This window comes from Leptonotus elevatus, chromosome 8 (genome assembly GCF_054856555.1).
Source record: "Leptonotus elevatus isolate MCC_2025b chromosome 8, RoL_Lele_1.0, whole genome shotgun sequence".
NCBI lineage: Eukaryota > Metazoa > Chordata > Actinopteri > Syngnathiformes > Syngnathidae > Leptonotus > Leptonotus elevatus.
The window spans coordinates 799,747-813,769 of NC_141246.1; the positions used below are offsets into that span (position 1 = coordinate 799,747).

General features: G+C 42.8%; 1 protein-coding gene across 1 annotated transcript; it reads right to left on the reverse strand.

Annotated features, from left to right (window-relative positions):
- Nucleotides 1-955: 955 nt before the first annotated feature.
- Nucleotides 956-12,584, reverse strand: taf5l (TAF5-like RNA polymerase II, p300/CBP-associated factor (PCAF)-associated factor). The gene is made up of 6 exons (XM_086082965.1): nucleotides 12,441-12,584; nucleotides 9,951-10,095; nucleotides 8,779-8,883; nucleotides 7,347-7,693; nucleotides 5,552-5,977; nucleotides 956-4,349 (listed from the first exon to the last, which is right to left on the reverse strand). Exons 2-6 carry the CDS (start codon nucleotides 10,090-10,092, stop codon nucleotides 3,564-3,566), a joined length of 1,806 nt encoding a protein of 601 aa, XP_085939091.1. The 5' UTR covers nucleotides 10,093-10,095; nucleotides 12,441-12,584; the 3' UTR covers nucleotides 956-3,563.
- Between the last annotated feature and the right edge of the window lie 1,439 nt (nucleotides 12,585-14,023).

The window sequence follows — 14,023 nt, forward strand, 5'->3', positions numbered from 1 at the left end:
CTTATTCCCCATCTCGGGGGGGGGCAGCCATTTTGCCACTTGCTGTCGACTGAAGACGACGTCAAAGTTGCTCAGGGTTCAGGCAACGGCCAATCACAGCTCACCTGTTATCTGAAACTGAGCTGTGATTGGTTCAGTCGACAGTGGCAAAATGGATAAAAACGGCGGGATTTTGCGGCCTAACTCATTCTCATAACAGAATATTACCATACTTAGATTAGTGGGGGCATATTATTGTCAAGAATTTTGGGGGGGTCGACTTCCCCTTTAAAACAAAAACAAGTGAAAGTTTAAACATTTGTTAGCTAATTTGTCGCTGTTGGTGACGGCAAGCATGCAGGAAAGCAGCTACTTTTGTTTTCAAAGTTTGATATGAATGAGATTTGGGGTGGGACTTACTAAGTTTTTCTCCCCCCCCCCCCCACTCCTTTTCAGGATAGGTTCAGTTGAGTATTATGTGGAGAAATTGATATATATATATATTTTTTTCTTTTCTTTTTTTTCTATAAAGAGCTCAGTATTGTTCATTCGGAAATGTCATCATCATTGCTCTTTCTTTTTTTTAAATATATATATATATATATATATATTTTTTTTTTTTGTGTGTGGGTGAGTATGTGTATGTGCGTGCGTGTATTTGTTAGCTCACCAAAAAACCTATTAAATCTCATACCGTTCACCTAAACCGAACACCAGGAGACCCGAGGAAGGACCAAAGAAAACCAAGGAAGGTGAAATCCAGCACCGACCAGACACCCCCCACCAGAACTCCTCCCCAGCCCAAGAAACATCCAGACCCCGACAAATCCAAAAAACATAAAATCAGGGAGGCCTCAAGAGACCGAAGGAGAGACCGAGAAAAGGAAGGAAATTGATATATTGTTGATTGCTGCCTGAAATAAATGAATGTCTGCTTTGAGTTTCTTGTGTTCTGCCAGTCAGTCACCAGGCGGGATCACTTCTTATGGCGCCTGATTTATTAGAAAGTTGATGATGCCGCGAGAGGTGACAAAAGTTCACGGAGAAATTGAGAGCTGACAAGTATCCGAACCGTCCGGACAAACAACTTTCTATAAAAATAATAATAAAAAAAAAACATCAAAACAATCCAAAAGGAACAAAAAAAAAAACAAGGATGCATCTTTCGAGCCCCCGCAAAGCAGCAAATTGCAAAAATACATTTTATGATATTTACACTTCTTGTGTGGGACTATGTGGTGAAATATACAAAAAAACAACAACAACAACAGAAACATTTATCTTCTGAACAAAACTCGACAGAAGTGATGAACATTTACGTCGTGGATTTCCAACAAGTGTCGTGACAGCGTTAAGTGCGCTGCCGGAAATCCTCCAAATTCACGTAATTGCTCTGACAATTAGTTCTCGCGTACAAATAATGAATGCCTCCTTTTGTTTATCATCTAAGCCAGCGGCATGTCGCGACAGGAACAACAAATGAAACCGTCTCCCGCTAAATGACAGAAAGCAACGAACCCGCTTGACCTTGTATTTCTATTTCTCCCCATCCCGACGATCCCAACGAGTCAAAAGAAGGACTCGAGCTGCGACGGCGCCACAACTTTCATATTCATCTCCCAATTGTTTGTTTGAAGGTCGCCATGATCCGATATTTGCTAAGAGATGCCGAGTTGCTTCGTACGGAAGTGCGGAGCAGCCACGAAACATTTTTGACTGGAAAACTCGTTGGAACGAACTTGCAAGTACATTCAAATGCACTTGTAGGCTAAATGTGAAAGACAGCATCACCCCCCCCACAACGCCACGGGGTATTGACTTGCACATTGGACATAATTCAACCACTAAAAAAAAAATCCTAATAGACGATGTTTACTTCATTTTCCAACGTCGCTTGGGCAAGGACGTTAAACGCCACCAGTCTTGCATTCCGTTCATGAATTCATTCACAGCCATCGACGGCAACGATCCACTTGAGCTGGACCGGCAGCTAAAATGCTCATGTTAGGCTGCCGGTGCAAAAAAGATGCTAAACAGCCTTTAACAACTCTTGTAATCACGTCACAATTGTTTGTTTTCCCCCTTCGCTCATCTGATTATGCTGACAATCCAAACGTGTCAAGGCAGGACTGAGCAACAACTGCAAAAATGTTCAAGAGGAACTCCAAGCAAAAAAAAGGCCTTTGGAACGATACGTTCTGTGCGCCGGGCCCGCCCCACCGCGAGTCTTGATACAATATTCAGATGAATATTACATTGGTGAAATAAGCAGATGAACCCGTCTCGTTTTTGTCATTCTCAAGGTGCTGACACATTTTGCCCTGCATTGCCCTCTGCTGCCCTCGGGCTGGCATTGACAAGGTCACAAGACTATGGAGGACCAAAACTGCCAACATTTTAAAGAAATGACTAAAAGCGAAAATTTAAATGGATAGAAAAAATATCATTCAAAAATTAAATTTTAATTTTTTTTTATAAATTTTAAAATAAAATACACGTAAAAATAAATACAAAAATATAGAAATAGAAATAAATATCAACCAATAAATACAAATGCTCTGCTCTCACATTTATTTATTTCATGCTGCGAAATGTTATTCAAATGAGGGGGCGGTCCTAAACAGCCTTTCAATGGTCGAGTGAGCGGCTCGGCGAACAAGGAAGTGTCGCCGGCTTGCATTGGAGAACTGCAGCAATGGACGACTTTCTTGTCCACTGTCACCACAACTTGCGACTTGAGTTGCTCGACAACAAGTCGAAGTGACAGTGGACAAGAAAGTCGTCCAATTGCGAGAACGCTCCAATGCAAGCCAGCGAGATTTTCTTGCTCGTCGAGCCGCTCACTCGACCAACGACATTTTTTATTTGTGTATTTACTTTCACTATTATTTATTTAGGGATATATGTACTTTTTTGTTGTTTTTATTTCCATTTATATTATTTTTTTCGGATTTGATTTTTGAATTATATTTTTTATATCCATATTTATTTTTACTTTTAGTCATTTATTTATTTTTTAGTTTTCGGTCTTCCATTGAAGACCACACCCGTGACGTTCGCAATGCGAGCCCGAGGGCACTTTGACATCAATTTGAGTCGACAGCAGAGGGCAGTACAAGACAAAATGGCTGAGATGAATGGAAATGGATGGATGGATTCATTTGCTTGTTTGCTATTCCACAAAGGCTATAAATAGATCACATACATCTTCCAAGAACAAGAAGAGCTGCTTTGCAAGGATGTTAATCACCCTACCTTGTTTGTACAAACCTCACAACGATCCAAGAATATTTCAAGTAAGGCCTCAGTTAGTTATTTAACACCATGTTTGGCATTTGTTTTTCCTCTTGCCTGCAAAGGAGAAAATCCGTCTCGCCCTCGAGCAGAGGTGGCAAATCCGGGTCCAGAAAGTACAGACCCTGCCACAGTTTGGCTTTAGCCACAGGCGCTAGCTAGCGAGCTCCCCGAGTGCTCGCTTACCTGCTAGGGCGCTCGCTAGCTAGCACCTGTGGCTAAAGCCAAACTGTGGCAGGGTGTGTACTTTGTGGACCTGAATATGACACCCCTGCCCTCGAGACTTGGCTTTAATCCCGCGCGCTGCCCGTCACCAGCAGCAGGTTGCAGGCCATGAACTGCACGTTGAGCACGTTGCCGGCGCTGCCCGCGTACGAGCCCACCAGCTCGGCGGACGAGCCGTCGGGCGGCGCGGCGCCGTGGCCGTTGCGCACGTCCCACACCCGCACCGAGTTGTCGGTGGACGAGGACGCCACCAGGCTGCTGTCGGGGCTGAAGGACAGGCCGGTGACGCTGTCGGCGTGGCCCCGCAGGTCCTTGAAGAGCGCCCCCGAGGCCAGGTCCCACAGCTTGACGCGCTGGTCCTCGCCGCCCGACGCCAGGTACTTGCCGTTGGGCGAGAAGGCCAGCGCCAGCACGGGCCCGCGGTGGCCGGTGAACAGGCGCACCGACGCCCCCTGCTGCGTGCTCCACAGCCGCACCGTCTTGTCGCCGGAGCCGGTGGCCAGGTAGTTGGAGTTGGGGTGGAACTTGACGCAGTCCACGTCGGCCAGGTGGCCGGCGTAGACGCGCAGCGGGTACGTGCGCGAGAAGGTCCAGAGGCGGGCGGTGCGGTCGTGCGAGCCGCTGGCAAAGTAGAGGCTGCACGGGCTCACGTCCACGTCCCACACCGGGTAGGCGTGGCCCTGGTAGAGCGCCGTGTTGGTGAAGCTGCCCAGGTCCCAGTAGCGCAGGCTGCCGTCCTCCGAGCAGGACAGCAGGCCCGAGCTGTCCGTCAGGAAGGCGGTGCCGAACACGGGGCCGCTGTGGCCGCGCAGCGTCTTGATCTCGCTGCCGGGCGCGTCCTCCTCGTCCATCTGCGGAGGAGGCGCAGGCCGCCACAAAAGTCAGCGGCAAGAAACAAAAACAGAAACGTAGACATTCAAAATGCAAGTCAACTCTTCTTCTGATTGGCTGGCACAAAATGAGCGAATGATTGTGAACACAAAAACAGCGTTCGTCATCATTCATTTCTCTCGAATCACCACAAATATATTACTGATAGACTGATATGGGTTTTTTTCAAGGCTGATATCGATGATTAGTTGTTAAGGATATTCATTTGCAGGAAAAGAGAAAATATTAAGTGTCAAAATAAAACATTTTGTTTTCTTTTCATTTTAAACAAGCTTTGTTTTAAAATGATCACAAAAATTGCAGGGAGCTTCCACAGTCATCAGCATGTGTTCATTTAAATAAATAAAAAAACAAGCAAGTAAATAGTTTCCTCAAGTCTTCTACTGTAATTTTTTTACTGGTTAATAAGAGCCCTTTGAGTAACTCATAGATGTGCCAAAAAAAAGGGGGTTAAAATGTTTTACTTAGTTTAACCATTGTCTAAATAATAATAATAAAAATAAATAAATAAATAAACAACAACATTTTTTCCCCTCAATAAAATGCCGAGGTATCGGATCGGGATTTGGAATCGGCTGATCTCAAAAAGAGGTGACTCGGACTCGGGTCATCCCTACAAATAACTAATACACATTTTCAGTAAGTACATTTGACATTAAATACACTAAAAATACATTTCCGAGTTTGGAACTTGTGTGAAGTTGTCGAGCGAGTCGACATTCAAGTGGCAAGTTGCGGTGACGGTGGACACGTTTCTCGTCCATTGCTGGGGCCCTCATTCATGCAAGCACTCGAGAATTTCTTGTTGGTCGACCCGATCGGTGGGCGTGAGCGAACACTCCATCGTCCAAAGGCAGTTTGCAACGGAGAATAGTCCGACCCAAGACACACTTAGGACCGCCCCCTCATTTCATGCTGAAGCAGAACATTTTTTATTGATTGATAATGCATTTTTTTTTTAAATATATAATTTCCACATTTTTGTATTTATTTATTTTTGTTGTTGCTTATTTCCATTTTCATAATTTTTTTTGCATAATTTTTTTTAAATTACTGTATATTTTTTTGATCCGTTTTTATTTACTTTGGCATTCTTGGCACTCGATCTACTTGATATCTTGTAAACTAAGACCAAATTGACGGCTTTACGTGAGATACTCACTTCTTCCTCCAGGACGTCGCAGGCCAGTCGTACCCGCGACACGTCGGCCACGTGCGGCTTGGCCTTGAGTTTGCGCGCGCGGAGGCTCCACAGCTTGACGGCGGAGTTGTCGAAGCCGGCGGCCAGCAGGCGGCTGTCGGGCGACACCTCGGCCGTGTTGAGCAGCTGCTCGGTGTGCTGGAAGGCGTAGAAGCACACGGTGGTGAGCGAGGGCGGACCCTCGCGCACCTTCTTGATGCAGTCGCGCAGCGCCTCCAAGGCCGCATCATTTGGCGGGGCGCCCGCCGGCAGTTGCTCGGCCGCCGCCTCGCCGCCGTCCTCGCCGCCGTCCGCTCCCGCCCAGGTGGGGTTGGGGGCACCGGTGGACGGGGCGGTCGCAGTCACCGCCCCGTAAAGCTGGTAGTCGGTTCGCCTGGAGGCGCTCACCTATGGAAAAGGTTTGTGTATTTACTCCCTATTATCGAGGTTAATATAACAAACATGTACTAAATAAACTCAATTCTAGTGAAAATTGCCTTCATTTTCAACTTATCAATTAATATTAATTTACATCAAACATGAGCTTCCGGTGTTTATTTTATTTTATTTTATTATTGCTGAACGTCCGTAGAGAAGAAAGAAGGTCAAACAGTCGTTTGAGAATTGCAACTTACGCTGTTATACAATATTTAGTGTTGAGATGATTATCGGCACTGATATTCAGCATTTTGACAAATATCGGCATCGGCCGATAATAGATCCATTTTGAATCGTGTTCAGGAAAAAACTAAAATCGGAACTAATTATATACATTTTCATATATGCTTCTGACCCTGGGAACTCTCTGCATTTCTGTCTTTGTTTGAAATTAAAACTAAGGTAAGTAACATTTTAATACTTCAGATATTTAGAAATGTTAAATAACTTTATTTACTGTAGCAAACAATAGGGAGCCATTTGCTTAAGCTTTTATTGAACTTTTAAAGACATGCTACTTGCCTCTGGAAGATCCCTAAACTTTTTGTTAGATTTTAAAAATGAATATTTTTTTAACTACATTATTTTTCGATGTTCAATAAACATATACTTAAAAAATAATAATGACTAAATAAAAAAAAGAGCTGGAGTTTGTAGTTTTAAAAATGTTTATGCCAATATTTTCCCTTTAAGTTAAAATTAATATCGGCTCCAAATATGGGTTATCTGTGTGCTTAACTACTAATAATCGGTATCGGCCATGACAAAAACATATTGGTCTATCGCTACTCTTTTTTTTTTAACTTGCACTCGACAAATACTCCATACATGAACACACAAAAAAAAAACTAATACCAACACTAAAACCAATTAAAAGGGAAGTCAACCCCAAAACATTCTTGACAGCAACGTTCTATGTCGCCCCACTAGTCGAACTAAATACAGTATTCTGGTTAATATTGCGTTAGTGGAATACGAGTGAAGCGGCAAAATGGCCGCCCCCTGAGATGGATAAACTTTTTCTGCTTAAATCATATTCCACAAATGCAATATTCATCAGAATGTCATGTTTAGACGAGTGAGGTCACATATAACATATTAATGTCAAGAAATGTTTAAGGTTGACTTCCACATTTAAAAAAAAAAAAAAACTGAGCAATGTTGCCAGAAAATAAAAACAAAGGCACCAATTGCGCACTAGTAAGCCAAAAGTCCACTCGTATTAGGAAAGCGTTATTATTGAGACGCAGTCATTCTATTACTGTGCAGAATAGAGTAGCGGAAGAATCTTTCTCGTCGCATTCACGGCAAAGATGGCGCGAGAGCTCTCCGCACTCACCTCCAGCTGCAAGTGGGCGCCGAGGACCCTGCAGATGGCGCTGTTGTCGTCGCTCTGCAGGTAGCGCAGCAGGTAGCCGTGGGCGCCCTCGCTGAGGCGCACCACGTACTTGTGCTGCAGCAAGGCGCTGAGCCGCGGGCTGGCCGCCACGTCCTGAGCGGCGAGGACGTGGCGCAGCTGCTCCACGGTGGCGCGCTGGTCGCCGTCCTGCAGGAAGGCGGCGTGGAAGCGCGCGTAGAAGCCGTCCACCGCCGACTTCGGGCCGCAGCGCACCATGTCCAGGTGGAGGTAGACGAAGAGCGGGTAGAGGACCGCGCTCACTTCCTTCGCCCACGAGATGTCGCCTTCTGAAGCGGCAAATTACAACGTCAGCAATCACATAATAATCCATGAATCTATTTTGTCGATTCATCGATCAAACGGATTTTTAAAAACTCGTAGTGCAATGACAACTAATCAGTTTTCAAATGAATCGAGAATTATTTTGGATGACTCGATTGATCGTTTTTTGTTAGCTTTTTTATTTCGCAATGGTCCAAATCATCAAAATGTCAGTTTCTCAACAAATGTTCTGCGATTTCTGTATTTTTCCATGAAAGCAGACTGAGTATCTTTGCTTTAACAATATCAACATTGTGTCATTTTTCCCGACATGTTGCAGACAAATCCAGTAACTGTATCATAATTAAAGGGATACTCGACTCATTGAGACATTTTTAGCAGTAAAAAGTGAATATTTTGTCCAGAATTACTTTGATAACTTCATTATTTTTCATGTACAATTAATACCGCGAAAAACTTTTTTTCCACTTGCTGTCGACTGAAGTTGACATCACCTGTGATGAGGAAATAGGTAACGACCAATCATGGCTCAGTTTGCTGACCAAACCCAGAACAGGTGAGCCGTGATTGGTCGTTACCTATTTCCTCATCACAGGTGATGTCATCTTTAGTCGACAGCTAGTAGTTTTTTTTTTTAAGGTACATGAAAAATAAATTCTGGATAAAATATTCACTTTTTACTGCTGAAAATGTCTCAATGGGTCGAGTAGCCCTTCAATGTTTGTGTACTTTCTGCACTGCCAATTTTAAATAATCAGTAAATGATCCTGTTTTTGAACAGAGATAAAAATGTTTTTTTTTATTTGAGTAATCTATGAAATAACACGGGGGGAAAAAATCAACAAATTAATTGATTATTAATATTAATAAATTTGTTTTTTAACACCAATAATATGCTTGCTTCATTACTGCTTTGGTCTGTAACATGTCAGTTTGTATTCAGCACAAAAGATAATTGTGAGAACAAACCCACGTCCACTTTTGCAGCTTTCCGGCAATTTAAAAGAATCCCAAAGTACGGTAAGAAGCGCGCGGCAAGCAGACGGTAAACGTGCGGAATGCGGCGTAGCAGGAATGCGCGGCGACCAACCTGACAAAAAGCAGCGCAGCCGCGCGTACTGCGACTCGTATAGCTGCGGGTCAGACTGGCACGGTGCCGCCGACACCACGTTGGCACACCCCGACTCGCTCTGGACTGTGCGCACACACACACACGCACGCACACACACGGTCAAAAGTTATTGTTACTTTTTGGCATTTCTGATGCAGGGTTATATGAATTTTGCATTTTTTTAAATGATACTTATTTCATTTAGACTTTTGTGGTTTAAATTCAGTTGTAATACATTTTTAGAGCAGGTTGTCATTTTGCAAAAATGCTTTGTATTCCTTTAGTTTTGGCATCTATACGTGGAATATTTGTTGTGTGCAAAATTTTAAAAAGAGGTCACAATAAGAAATTCCTTTTTCTGTAAACTCGTACAGAAACATTGAAATAATTCAAATAAATCCAATTAGCACAGAACGAAGAACATTTTTGCTACAACCACTTAGTTTTAGTTCATTTTATTGACATCAAATGTTTCTTAAGTGCTTTCATTTGAATTTTGTTAAGGAAAATATTTTTTCAATTTGAGTCATTTCGTTGCTTTCATTAACTACAACAATCTTGTTCTGCTTTGGATTGATAACTGATATTAACTATATAAGTATTTTATATATAATGAATTACATATTGAAAATACAAATATGATTTATTTTTACCTCATTTATGAGATAGCTGTCTGTTTAAAAAAAAAAAAATCCAAAGTGGTCGTTGGGCCGATGTGGTGATATTTAATGAATATTTTCCTCCCCAAAATTTAAAGGGAGCAGCAGTTCAGTGGGAGAACTACGTGCCATTGGGCCTAATTCAAAATGCCTGAGTGGATGTTTTGGTGCCAAACCAGCCCTGCCCTTGAGCATAAAAGCTTGCCCAACCCTGCTGGAAACTAATAGCCGAGTGGTGTTATAGCACCACCTGGCGGTAGCCTGTTGCAGCCACCGTGTCAACTCGACAACCGCATCCTGTCAAGAGTAAAAGCCAAGGTGGGCTTGTGTCTGATACGTCATAATATCAAAATTTGATCTTACATGTTAGGTCAGATAAGCACAATTTAAGAATGTCTTCTTTCTTCCCAATATAAGAATATGATAAGGATTTGATTTGTGGCTCTGTATGTAGTTTTTTTTTTTTTTTTTCCAAATTGAATTTTAACTCACCAGTGAGGCTGGCGGCCATCTCTTCGGCTGTCTGCAAGAGTTTGGTGGCTTTCAGGGCGCCGTCGGCCGAGTCCACATACTGCCTGCGCTTGAGGTACTGAGCCACAGCGTACTGGATCTGTTCCGTGCGGACTCGCTTCATGACCTGCCGGCAAAACAGAATGACGCTTAGGAGGATGGCGGACGCGTCAGCACGAAGACCCCAACGTTTCCGCTTCGAACATAACGGGCGGGTCGATGGTCTCTGCCGACCGGGTTTCGATGAGCCTTATCCGTCTAATGGACGCTATTCGTCACGCATGTGACAGGACAAAATGGCAGACAGAGGCTGTGAGATAAAAAATGTTCAACGACACACAATTGTTTGTAGCCCTCAACTGATACAGAAATAACTTGAATCTGACAAAAGCAATAATAAATGAAAACTTAATGACAATTAACCAACGAAAATTACACAAGGTTTTGTAATTGTGCTTCAACTGAATGTTAAAAAAAATAAAATCAACATTTCTTGTTGCACAGCCTTTTGAGGGCAATCAATGCAATTAAATAATAGTTATGAATTTCAAACCTAACTAGTGACTACAAAAGCGATGACGGAAGCACGGTTAATAAAATAACATGAGATTACACCGCATGTGTGTGCGTTGCGGATGCGCTCGGCCGCTATCAACTTGTTCAAATTACATAGGCTGCATATGTGCTGCGGATCAGCTCGGTCGCGCCGGAGCACACGCCGGACGGTTAGAACGATTTTCTATTTTTGCCGGACGACGCATCCGTCGGCATCCGTCAAATGGCAAAGTAGCACAGAACGCATCGAGCGGGACAGGAAGACCGACGCAGTTTCAAAATAAACAATTCTGGTTACTTTTCAGAATAAAACACTCGCCAGATCCTCTTTTGCAATCCAAAATGAGAAAAACAACAACAAAGAAAGTAGGTAAACTGTAGGCTTTCAGCATAGTACGGGAATTTTTTTTTAACAAACATTATGGAATCAGTAAATGTATTAAGAGTATGTATTTCTTAATAGGATACTTACCCATGGTAAAATAATATTAAAAAGTCAGGAAAAAAAGCTTCAGTCAAAGGAAACCCACGTCTCTTTCTGCTTCTCTGTTGAGCACAGAATTTGTTTTTAATGCCACATTATTGCGCGCAATCACGCGACACGAGGCGGGAAGTTGTCGTCGACGGCGCTGCCGGACCGCTGCTGTGCGCAACCGGTGAGTTTTGTCCATGAAATTGACGTGTCCGGAGCACGCAGTCAAGACGGAGCGGACCCGCAACACACACACACGCAAGCGGTGTAATCTCGAGGTTATGCAGAGCTTGCTGTTGAGCTTCGGGTGTGTTGGGGAAGAGGAGAAACATCCAAAATCTGCAGAACTCCGGCCCTTGAGGACCAAGTTTGGAAATCACTGGTTCAGAAGATCTTAATCAAAAGGTAAAAGAAAAAAAGGTTTTAGCCTGGATTTAAAAGCATTTACACTCTGGGCAACTTCAATTCCATTTGTGTGCAGCATAACAGCAAAATGCAGCTTCACCATGTTTACTTTGAACTCTGGCCTCCACTAATTGACCCAAGTTTTCACATCTCAAAGCCCCAACTGGGTTTATATTCAATCAGCATTCCTTGAATATATTCAGGAGGACCCAAAACCATTCAGTGATTTATAGACCAGTAGCAGAATTTTGAACTCTATTCTCCAGCTGACCGGGAGCCAGCGTAAAGCCTTTAGGACTGGATTGGTATGTTCTGACCTCCGAGCTACAGCGTTCTGAAGTTCTGAATAAAGGCTGCAGCTGTCTGATGCTCTTGTTTTGAGAGAGTCCAGTCAGAAGAGCGTTCCAATAATCCAGTCTGCTGGAGATAAAAGCATGCTTAAGGTTCTCTTGGTCTGCTTGGAGCATGTGTTTTGTTATTATTATTATTATTATTATTATTTGTTTGTTTGTTTGTACACACACACATAGTAAGGGCATCCGGCTTAATTATGAAGCTGTAATAATTATAATTACTAAACAACTGTTCTCCAATAAAAACTAATTGATCGAAATGAGCAATGGAGTCTCGGACACTTTGAGGTGGATGGAATTGACCCAAGAGACATAATGGCTGAGAAACGAACGTGACAAGGGGGCTTTTAAAATGACCGCCATGTTTTGTTTGGATTTGTTCATTTACAGATCTTTAAAAACGATTAGCAACGCAGCCGGCTAACACGTGGACGTAAAAAGGGGGACCAATGCGTTCTTTCAACTGGCTGTGAATTCAAACTAAGAAACGCGAAACAACACGTGACGTAGAAGTACAGAAGTGTAAAAGATGCCAAGTTTCCATCTTTGTGGGTGTTACTGTTAACATATTCCCACCGAGCTAATGGCTAACTTGGCTCCTCAACCGACGGGCCCGCCCGCACCAGCCGGCAAGTGGCTCTGACGTTTAGCGAGTTTTAAATGCACCGGCGACCGGCTTCCACTCACTGCATATCCCTCCGGTCCTCAGTGATCCACGACTGCTTCCACTCCGGACGAGTTCAGTCGAACAAGGAGGACATTGATTTTCTCTTGGGCTCCATCCGTTCGTTTCGCTTCCAGCTCAGCCTCCATCGCAGATATTTCTCCTTCTTGTTGTTTACTGGCTGCTACCGTTACACAAAACGTCAAGACTCACTAGCGACACCCTTTGACTGGAGTGTGAAGCACAATGTGTTCTGGATATAGTAAATGTCATTACCGTGTTTGAAACAACAATAATGCCACAACAAAATGACACTGAAGTAATGATAATTGCATCCCAATTCACTGAATGTGGACGCATTAGTTTAACTATTTGCACTCTAATGCTGCCACACGGACACATTCATTCATTCACCATTTGGAAGTGAAGCCAAGGTTGCCATCTTGCGTTGCCTTCGCCTTGGTTTGGTTTCACGTTATTTTCTGTCTCCACAGCGAAAATGCCGCGGGATGTGGCATACGGTGTGTTTGTTTGTTTTATTCGTTATTTCCTTTCGGACTCATTGCATCCGAAAGAAGGGCTGACGGGTAGAAGCCATTGCTTATTAGTAACCCGTCCCCATCGATTCTTACCATATGCATCAGTCATATACATTGATTATGACTTATTATTATTATTATTGTACCAAGAAGTCTGGGAGAGGTACTGCATGCACATTTGGCTTGTTGGAATGCAATTAAAAAAAATCTCTTCTTTGAAATATTTGCGTGAACAGCCTTTTTGTCACAGAACACAATCTGGGGTTTTTTTTTCAACAAAATATAGAATACTTGGTACATTAAGAAACATGTACAAGCTTAATTGTTAAGTTTAAATAAATGAATAGATGTTAACTTTTTTCGGCTTGATTTCTTCTTAGTAAGTCAGTGTCCTATCACTGGTGAGCTATTTTTAGAACACACCCATGGGATGTAGTCTACACTTTTTTTCCAGGATAATGCAAAGGCATCCGCGTACCCGTCTTTTTGGACCCCCCCCCTTTTTTTTTTACCCCCCGCTAACTGCTCACAGAGGAGAGAGAAAAAGCGGCTTGTTCACAAAACTCTGCAAGCAATCACAATCATATTGTGCCCAGTTTCCGTCCCATTGAATAAAATAAAAATAATAATTAATTACAGGTGAGAGTGCATTAACAGTTATTGAAGGTTTAAACTAAGGTATGCAGAAAATGACAACCATCAACTTGAACTCTCCCAAGCTTTATCGTCCTGTGGTTTTTCTTTAAGACAAAAAAGGTTGTGCTTTACCTTGACTGAGGAAGGCGGCAGTCGTCGCCGAAATTAGTCAAGCTAAATAAAGCACAACGTTTTTTGTCTTAAAAAAGAAAAAACACAGGACGATATAGATTTTTGGACAATATTATTTATTTATTTTTGCCATTTCCCAAGCTTTATTTGGTTTGCAGGTAGATTATTAATGTGATGTAACCTCGTTCCATGGCGGTTGCTTGACCTAATAAAGGTTGAACCCGATATATATATATATTTTTTTTCAATGAAGATTTCTACGTCCTGTCTCATATTTTCTTTTCTTTCCGCCTCATACG

Excerpts from the sequence above, each read along its gene's own strand:
- taf5l (XM_086082965.1), bottom strand. The coding sequence starts at position 10,092 with ATGAAGCGAGTCCGCACGGAACAGATCCAGTACGCTGTGGCTCAGTAC. Across the intron at positions 8,884-9,950 it reads GATGGCCGCCAGCCTCACTG|TCCAGAGCGAGTCGGGGTGT; the intron begins GTGAGTTAAAAT and ends GTGTGCGCACAG. Across the intron at positions 5,978-7,346 it reads GCGCCCACTTGCAGCTGGAG|GTGAGCGCCTCCAGGCGAAC; the intron begins GTGAGTGCGGAG and ends CCTTTTCCATAG.